The sequence below is a fragment of the Megalobrama amblycephala genome, linkage group LG10 (genome assembly GCF_018812025.1).
Source record: "Megalobrama amblycephala isolate DHTTF-2021 linkage group LG10, ASM1881202v1, whole genome shotgun sequence".
NCBI classification, from domain to species: Eukaryota; Metazoa; Chordata; class Actinopteri; order Cypriniformes; family Xenocyprididae; genus Megalobrama; species Megalobrama amblycephala.
Window position 1 is genome coordinate 24,225 of NC_063053.1, and position 9,132 is coordinate 33,356.

The following is a 9,132-nucleotide window of genomic DNA, read 5'->3' on the forward strand; positions in this document are numbered from 1 at the left end:
AAGCAAATTATATATCAACAAACCCCTTGGTAAAAACCTTCAGAATATAGGTAAGCAGTAAGGTACTCGAGGCTGTGCTGTCAAGGCCCTTCAGCCGCGACTTATTCAGGATACAGCAGTCTCGAGTACCTTATAACTTTTATAAAACCGTTACCACACGATACAAATATTAAAGCCAATCAATGCAACTTTCATGAAGTAAAATCACTAAAAGCCTTCATTCTGCCGGAAAAAAATAGTCCCTGACCGTGAACAGCAACAGAAGTTACATTATTACGCCATTAGATGGCGCCAAAGACTGTCTTTATGAGTGTGTCAGTCAGTAGCGAAAACTTTTACACTGAAAAGATTGCTGTGAACACGGAGACGCAACTGATAAACGCTTTGACTAGCGCTGTCAGACACGGGAAAACCCCTTAACTGTTAAAAGGACAAGATATCGCAGCGGACATTTAAACATTTTTAATGATGAACATAGGACTGACCTGAAGGAAAATGCTAAATCTGAATGCAGGGAATAAACTCGCTCACTCAATCTCCTTCTCTACATGATACAGTAAACTTCAATGAACAATATAAATAAAGAACACGTTTAATTTGCTAAGGGTGTTGCGTAGTGATACACTGAACCGTTGGGTGAAGCGGTCATAGCCGTGATCATCGTGAATAAAACAGCTATTGACCAATCAGAATCAAGGACAGGAACTTACCGTTTTACAAATAGGAATAAAACTGTAAAGTTTAGTGTATTTAAGAGATTTCAAGAAAAAAAACTAATTTTAAGAAAACAGCCTTTAAATACATGTACTGTAACTGAAATCTACAGACGCAAATAGATAAAGTGCTATAAAAGATACTCTTCAAAGTGCATTTTGGATGTTTTCTTTCCACCAACCTGAAAAAACAAGCACAAAATCTCAAAATTGACATGTGAATGAAAAACAAACAACAACAAAAAAAGCGTTTGCCTGTAGTGGCTCGCCTTAAAACATCTAATCTACATTCATTTAAATAAAGAGAAGTCTAAATTCAAACAGAAGAACAGAAGCACACAGTATGAGTTATGCATCTTTATTGAAGGGAAAAAGTAGCAGGACTTTAAATAGATATTTAAGCCAATCAAGTGAGTTGTATTTCAGTGTCGTCACAGCTGTGAAAGGTTGGGCCAAGAGCTGATCCGAATGTTGCAAATCTTTACAATCAAGCACAATATAGAAGAAATCGGTCCCAATCTCCCACTGATGTACAACATCTGACCTGTTCTCCTGCGATTGCATGCACTCCAGGAGTAAGGCCTCAAAAAAAGCAGAACAACCTAAAGACATTCACTCTCCGAGCGGCTCAGAGAGGATAACTGTGGTCATACAGGCATGACGTGTTGTGAAGTGAAAGAGCATCCGTCAGACTGACGAGGTCCATCTCCAGACTTTGTAGTGTGGAAAGGCCAAGAGCAGGCCTGCATTCCTGTTTGAGCATAAAACTGGGGTTATGCCTCCATAAGAGACAGATGGAGAAATATGGTCTTGCAACAGTGTCCAAAACATGAGAGAACAAACAGTTTGTTAATGTGTCCAGCCAACATCACATGGCATATTTCTGAGTCCATTCCCGCGCTATTCTGTTGTATCTGCAGAGAGGAGAGAAAAAAAATACAACATCAAGCGTTTGAAATCCAGCGATCCTTCACACAGCCATCGCTTCCAGAGCGCAGGTTTCTGACGACTCCTTGAAAGGAGCAGTAAGTGGTTTCACTGTTGACGTTTGAAATCGACAAACACGCTAACACGAAACACAGGCGAACGCTTACAGCTGCCGCACGTATGGACGAATCAGCTGTGATTTTTTGGGTTCTGTGAAACATAGCAAACGCAATGTTACTCGTGTTACGTCTCTCCAGCGGCGGAAGATTTTTCCAATATTAAAGGGATAGTTCACCCAAAAATCCATCCTAGGTGTACATGACTATCTTCTTTCAGACGAACACAATCAGAGATATATTTACAAATATCCAAGCTTTATAATGGAGTGAATGGGGGCTTAGAAAAAAATCCATCCATCATAAAAGTAATCGATACGACTCCAGGCGGTTAATAAAGGCCTTCTGAAGAGAAGTGATGGGTTCGGTTTTTTTTTTCTTTTTTTCTCCATTTTAACACCTATTTGCCACTTGTTTCCCACCTGATGGAGTTTGGGTTCCTTGCCGCTGTCGCCTTTGGCTTGCTTAGTTGGGGACACTTGACATTTGATATTCAACAGTGTTCTTGACATTTATTCAACAGTGATTTGATCTGCCTGCATTGACACTATTGACAGAGCTGCTGTGCAGCCAAATTATGTACCAGTTATCAATATAAAGCTGCTTTGACACAATCTGCATTGTAACAAGCGCTATATAAATAAAGGTGACTTGACTTGTGTAAGAAAAATATCCGTATTTAAAACTTGCTTCCAGCGATTTCATTGATTATATGCTGTAGTGCGGCCAAAGGATGACAGAAAAAATGGTTGCCGTGTTAACTGCGTTAAATATTTGACGTTAAACTGGAAAAAAACAAAAAAACCAAATGAATCACAAAATTAACATTAATTTCGACAGCTCTAGTACAAAATTGTTTTTTAGCACACACAGAACAGACTTCTAGCAAATATTGGCAAAAATGTTTGTTTACATGTTGACAAATTTTCAACAGCATTTCTCAGAAATCACTTACTGCACCTTTAATAATGTTTTTCAGTTTATCACTTTTTTACTTACCCATTTTAACAACAGTAATGCATTTTTCAGATGCTTATAGTTTAACGTATACTATATTTCTGCTAGCGTTCTCATGCAGTGCTACACAAACCAAAAATGCTCAGCCACTACAGTTTACAGCGCTAACCATTTTTACGTACCCAACACAAACATCATGCTACTGTAAGAGTTTATGGCTGATTAAAAGCCATGCTTACGGTACGGTTTAATGCAGGACTGAATAAACCCTAACAAATCTGCATTTGAGAAAGACAAGAGCACATCTCATCTGACTTTGCTGTCATTTTTCAGTGTTTCAGAAGAGAGGTGATAGCATGTATTAGTGACGCACACCTGCTGTAGCCACACGCTCATGCTGCACCACACAGGAAGTGCTTCACTCTCTACAGTACCTCTAATGTTCACAGTGCAGAGCTGCCCTTCACCTACAGCATGGCATATTTCTCTGTCCATTCCTTTGCCATTCTATTATACCTGACAGAGCATGATGTGTTAGAGAGAGAGAGAGGTCTGTTCACTTCTACTGCATTTGCATGAATGACTGCAGTCCTTGCCTTTTCTTTCAAAATAAAACTAAGATTCCCACATCCATGTCACTGACAAAAGGTGCTCTTTTTTCCTTCCTTTTTTTTCTCACCTCACAGCTGCAAAATGTTATTTATTTGTTTATTTACACCATGTCAGCAACAAGGCTATTTTGCAAAATGTTGTTAAATGAAGGTTTGATGCAGATATTAACTTCTGTAATTCACGTCTGATTCTGGTGCCGACTGCATTCAAACAGGCTTTCTGAATCAGATTTAAAGTGTAGCCATAATCGCAAATCAATAATTCGCTCATCAAGCCTAAGTGGTGCTCTACAGTCTTGCAAAAATGAACGAGACTCACGCTAGATTGAAAAAACTGGGAGACAACAAATAAATGATTTTAAAATTTAACAAAATGTAAACAGTATTTAAGATGAAAAAGTTTTAAAAATAGCAAATAATGTACAATTTAAAAATAACATCAGATGTGCACGTGTGTAAAAACATTAAACGTCTCTGTAAGAAGTTTAAAGTACGTACTTCTCTGTGTCTGTTTTATAGATTCTGGCAATCTCTGGCACAAGAGGGTCGTCTGGATTGGGGTCACATAAGAGTGAGCAGATGGACAGGAGAACTACAGAGGACACACATAACACAATATATACACAACATCATCGACATATGGCAGCGGAAACTCAATTATACAAAATATCATGTTGCTTGTCCAATCAAGTTAGTTGACCAGATCTACCTTGAGTTCAGTCAAGACTGTGCTGGTCAACTTGACAACCGCCCAAAACACATTCGTTTGTATGTGAATTCAGCTTTATATGAATTTTACAACACAACTGAAGCACTTTGTTTACAAAAGAAATAACTGGTTAGCAATTAAACGCTACATTACAAGCACAGCAACATTTTCGTCAGCTTTTGCGATCCGTTCGCCCGATTTTCCACTAACTTAACAATATTCCATCTCATTTCTTTTCCCAAATCTTCACTCGCAGCATTTTCACAGGGGATTATAAAGTTTCTTCCTTTCACTCACTTGTGACCCTGGAGTCGCACAAGTCGAAATTATCAATTTTTCTTTTATGCCAAAAATCATTAGGATATCAAGTGAAGATCATGTTCTATGAAGACATTCTGTAAATTCAAACATTATCTGCATAGGATATGCACTGCTAAAGACTTCATTTGGACAACTTTAAATTTTGTTTTTTTGCACCATCAGATTTCGCTTTCCATAGGTGTATTTTTCATGTGTGCGAGGCAAGTTTACATGGAGTTTCGGATATTTCTTTAGGCGCGGTCAAGTTAACAGAGACAAGGTAGAAATCACATAATTTGCTTTAATTATTTTACAAAAGCACAACGTTTTATTGTTATTGCGAGTGCACACAAATAAAAGTAGACTCTTCAGATTCAAAAGATGTATTATATGACCAAAAAAGACGGAGTATTAAATTGCACACAAGGCAGATTTTGCAATAACTTCTCCAATTCATTTTTTTAAATATAATAGTTGACACAGTTTCTGTCATAACTCATTAACAAATATTAAATAATCAAGACATTAACAGGTAAAGTATATTAATGAATATATATACACAAGCGGATATAGTGCATATATTTAGTGAAATGCTCTGGAGTGAACTAACATGCTGTGGACACTGAATGACTTGCCTGAGGTGAATGATATTAATCTCATTATATTGATGTCTTTTCGCGTTCTAAATATTGGTTGAGAGATTACATGTAAACATATCTATACATAGATCGTCTGTTGTTCTGACCGCATGCGCCCCCTTCTGGATTGGAGCATGGATCGCGTTTGGCCGACTGTATTCGTCGTCTGACTGCACGAACTGAACCGTGACGGTGAATACATGTACCGTTACATCCGTACTGATATTTATCTCAATGTTTTGCAGTAGTGCTAAAATAAACACGCACGTTTCTTACAAAGTGGATGTTTGAGCCTCGTGTTATTTTTATATATCAAAATATATTTAATTTAGGTCTAATAAATACACATCGCGGTGGGAAAAAACTAAAGCACCATTATTATTGTTTGTGTACCTTTAGAAATGGTGAGTGCAGGTGACCACTGGGACCTGAGGATATCCAGACAGATGCTGCCATTACTGTTTATGTTAGGATGGTAGATTCTTGTAGTAAAAGCAACCTAAAACAAAGAAAACAATGTTATACACACCTACAAACAAACACACAAGGGGAAAAAAAAATCAAACATTTTTAACCAAAGCTCTCACCTTTGGTGGTTTAAAGGGGTAATCTGTTGGGAAGTGTATGGTTAGGAAAAAGACGCCACCCTGATATGGACTTTCATTCTGTATTTATATAAAAATGGGGAGAAAAAAAAAAAAAAAATCTCTTTAGTACATTTACACTTCTATTCAAAAGTTTGAGGGTTATAGTATAGGGATCGTTATTCCGTACGGACCACGGCTCAAAACGCACATTGATTCTCTGATTAATTGCAGAGTTTGACAATGAAAGTTAATCATTTGAATGCGTTTAGGTCCTGTCAGCTTAAACATTCAAGAGATTATAAACCATTTGAGCGCGCGAGGATGCAAAAGAACTCAATTCTGAACGTGCGGCTGTTTAACACGCACACACACTCACATACATGCCAAAATAAAAAATAAAAAATAAAAAAGTCACAATGCACGTAAAAGATCATCTATCTCGTAAACACAAATGATTTTGGGTTAGGTGAACGAAACAACCGAGAAAGAAAACCGGCTGTGTAACAGTATGTGTAACTGCGCATTCGTTCTTAAAGTGACAGAAGCCTAATATTCCTGCTGCTTTCTGTGTCATGAATGTTAATCAAACAAAAGACAAAGAAAAATCACTTTTGTAGTTTTAACACAGAATAATTCTGTTTAATTTATACAGTGAGACTAGAATGATTAATTCTTTCCAAAGAGATCTATTCAAGTCACCTGGTGATTTTTTTTTTTTTTCATATCGCAATATATATTGCAGAAAAACAGTTTTTTCCAATATCGTGCAGCCCTACATCACTGACACAAAAATATTAAGCAGAACTGTTTTCAACTGTTTCTTGAGCAGCGAATCAGCATATTAGAATGATTTCTGAAGGACCATGTGACACTGAAGTTAAAATTATTATGTTTATTTCACAAAATTACTGTATTCTTGATCAAGTAACTGTGAAACTTTCAAAAACGTCTGAATGGTAGTGCCAGTATTGTGTGTTTGTACTCACCGGCCCCATGATGGTCGCCTGCCAGTGGAACACTGCGAGAGAGATCATGTACAGTAAATACACACAAACATAACACATGTAAATATATGTAAAGGTCCGGGATCTCACCATCATCCCCCACCGGACCTGCTGAACACTGAGCGGGAGGATCCCGAGCCAGATCAGTCAGTTCCTGCAGGGAAGAAGATCAGAATGAAGCAGAAGATACGGGTCAATAATGGCGTATAGTGAGAGCAAGATGAAACCAGCAGATAGAGTGTTTCAGCAGATGTATTTATAGTTCAGAGCGGGTCATGAGGGAGAAGAGCTGAACAACACTTTCAGAGACTTATTTTTATTTCAACATGATCTTCATGACAAACTGCTGAACTTCCCAACACACTGAAACATGGGAAAAGACACTTTACTGCAGAATATGGACACAAAACTGTTCAGGATCCCAAATTTAACCTCGCAGACCCTAAAGGTCAACTAAAATGGAGACCTGACGTCGAAACTTTTAGGAATTATCATAGGAGTTGTTTTACTTTCATTTCATAAGACGAACTGTGGTACGAATTTAATATCCACAAACACTCTAGTAATCATCTTAATGATTATTATTATTATTATTATGAGTTTAAATATCAATATTGTGTAAGATTTGTCGTCTATACTATTATTATTAGGATATTTTATAATCTGACATCGAGACAGTATATAATGACAGAGTAAGATTGTAAACACTGACTTAAGGCGAAAAATAATAATTAAACGACACGTTTGATCTCCTTATTAATACAAACAAAACAACTCCGTCCGTCGCGTGTATTAAGAATAATAAGTCGGTAGATGACTAAAATAATGAATCACACATATATTTATACTCAAAATAATTTCCTCTCACCTTTTGGATTCGTTTAAGCGCCATCTTCCCTCTGTGCTGAATAACTGAATCTCTTTCTCACAGTGCGCTGACCCGAGCGCTGCAGCCGCCTAGAGCTCTACTCACATTAAAGTGTCGGGATGGCAGGAATATCGCTCACATTCAGCGGCTAAACGCGATATAAACGCGATCAGAGGCGTGAGGACAGACTCTCTTCTGCTGACAAGATGTCCGTGAGCTTGTTGTTAGCCACTCTAGCCGCTGCTTCTGCTCGCGCGGATTAAATGGCGACTCAAAGCGCGATCGGGAGACGAGCGCCACCGTGCGCGCTGGAGGACAAAACTTAATATATATATTTTTTTATTTATTAAAATTGAAAAATTGACAAGAATAATAAATGTGAAGGGATTGTGGTGAAGCATATTTACTTAATTCCTTGGATTTCATTTGGACTACACAAAATGTAAAGATAATGTTCCTGGTAGAGTTGAACATTAGAAGGTTTAAACACCAACAGAGGGAATTTGTAAAAGGGAAGTGACATCATCATTGAGCCTTGAAAAAAAAAAAGTATCAAATGATAACTTTTAAATGCAGTGACACCATTTTACCTGGTTGATGAATTATTCTCAATATCGCCAAGTGTAAAGCATATCGATGCAGGTTTTCACCACAGAATAAAAAAATAAAAACATAATTGTGAGTTTATTTCTCGAAACTCTTTTTTTTTTCAAGATATAAACTCAACTGCAAGTTTTCACTGTGTTTATTTTTATTCTGTAGCAGAAACAAGTTTCCATAAAAGAAAAATCCACAAATCAATAACTTGTGTTGTTTTAATCATCATACACCATGAAGGCAATTGAAGAAACACTGAACTGGACACAGAACGGTCTCCAAATCACACTGACTGCTTTAAACAAACACAACTTTTTATTAATCAGTGTGATCGTAAGCGATGAATCTGTACGCAGTCTCTTGTGCACTGACACCTTCATTACAAACACATCATTTCAGCTCTAGTAAAATCACACAGAAGAGTCCGAGGCACAGACGTCCACAGCTCTGCGTCACCTCTTCACTCCGTACATAATCGGTATGTGAAATACAGAGAAAAGTCCTTTAGATACTCAAACAACACAACAAAACTATAGACTTAGTTAACTTCCTGTGTGTGTGTGTGTATGTGTCTTTCGTGTCTTCCCCTGATTGGACAATCATCATCAAATCATCCAAAATAATCTTAACAAATGTCAAGAAAAGATTTCTCAAAATGAATATCATTTGGTATCTATTATCTAACACTGCTGAGGTGCTGATCTCTGGAAGATTGCTTCTGCCACTGAATTGCGAGTTATAAAGTCAGAATTACGAGACCTAAAGTCAGAATTGGGTTTTAAAGTCAGAATTGCGAGTTATAAAGTCAGAATTACAAGATATAAAGTCAGAATTGGGTTTTTAAAGTCAGAATTGGGTTTTAAAGTCAGAATTGCGAGTTATAAAGTCAGAATTACAAGATATAAAGTCAGAATTGGGTTTTAAAGTCAGAATTGCGAGTTATAAAGTCAGAATTACAAGATATAAAGTCAGAATTGGGTTTTTAAAGTCAGAACTGCGAAATATAAACTCGCAATTGCATGTTATAATGTCATAAAATAATGTGAAGGAAAAAAGACTGCGTTTTGTCTCAGAATTGCAAGTTTATATCTCACAATTCTGATTT

The 9,132-nt window shown here is 37.1% G+C and overlaps 1 protein-coding gene across 2 annotated transcripts; it reads right to left on the reverse strand.

Annotated features, from left to right (window-relative positions):
- Positions 1-1,055: 1,055 nt before the first annotated feature.
- ube2d3 (ubiquitin-conjugating enzyme E2D 3) lies at positions 1,056-7,720 on the reverse strand. 2 transcript variants are annotated; one of them, XM_048203821.1, is made up of 8 exons: positions 7,431-7,720; positions 6,653-6,716; positions 6,545-6,576; positions 5,559-5,636; positions 5,365-5,470; positions 3,823-3,916; positions 3,148-3,229; positions 1,056-1,627 (listed from the first exon to the last, which is right to left on the reverse strand). In XM_048203821.1, the coding sequence occupies exons 1-7, from the start codon at positions 7,452-7,454 to the stop codon at positions 3,181-3,183; spliced, it is 447 nt and encodes a 148-aa protein (XP_048059778.1). In that variant the 5' UTR covers positions 7,455-7,720; the 3' UTR covers positions 1,056-1,627; positions 3,148-3,180. The 2 variants fall into 2 exon arrangements, with proteins under 2 accessions (XP_048059778.1, XP_048059779.1); XM_048203822.1 differs by lacking the exon at positions 3,148-3,229.
- Positions 7,721-9,132: the final 1,412 nt, after the last annotated feature.

Excerpts from the sequence above, each read along its gene's own strand:
- ube2d3 (XM_048203821.1), bottom strand. The coding sequence starts at position 7,454 with ATGGCGCTTAAACGAATCCAAAAG. Across the intron at positions 6,717-7,430 it reads CGCTTAAACGAATCCAAAAG|GAACTGACTGATCTGGCTCG; the intron begins GTGAGAGGAAAT and ends TCTTCCCTGCAG. Across the intron at positions 5,471-5,558 it reads ACCCCTTTAAACCACCAAAG|GTTGCTTTTACTACAAGAAT; the intron begins GTGAGAGCTTTG and ends TCTTTGTTTTAG.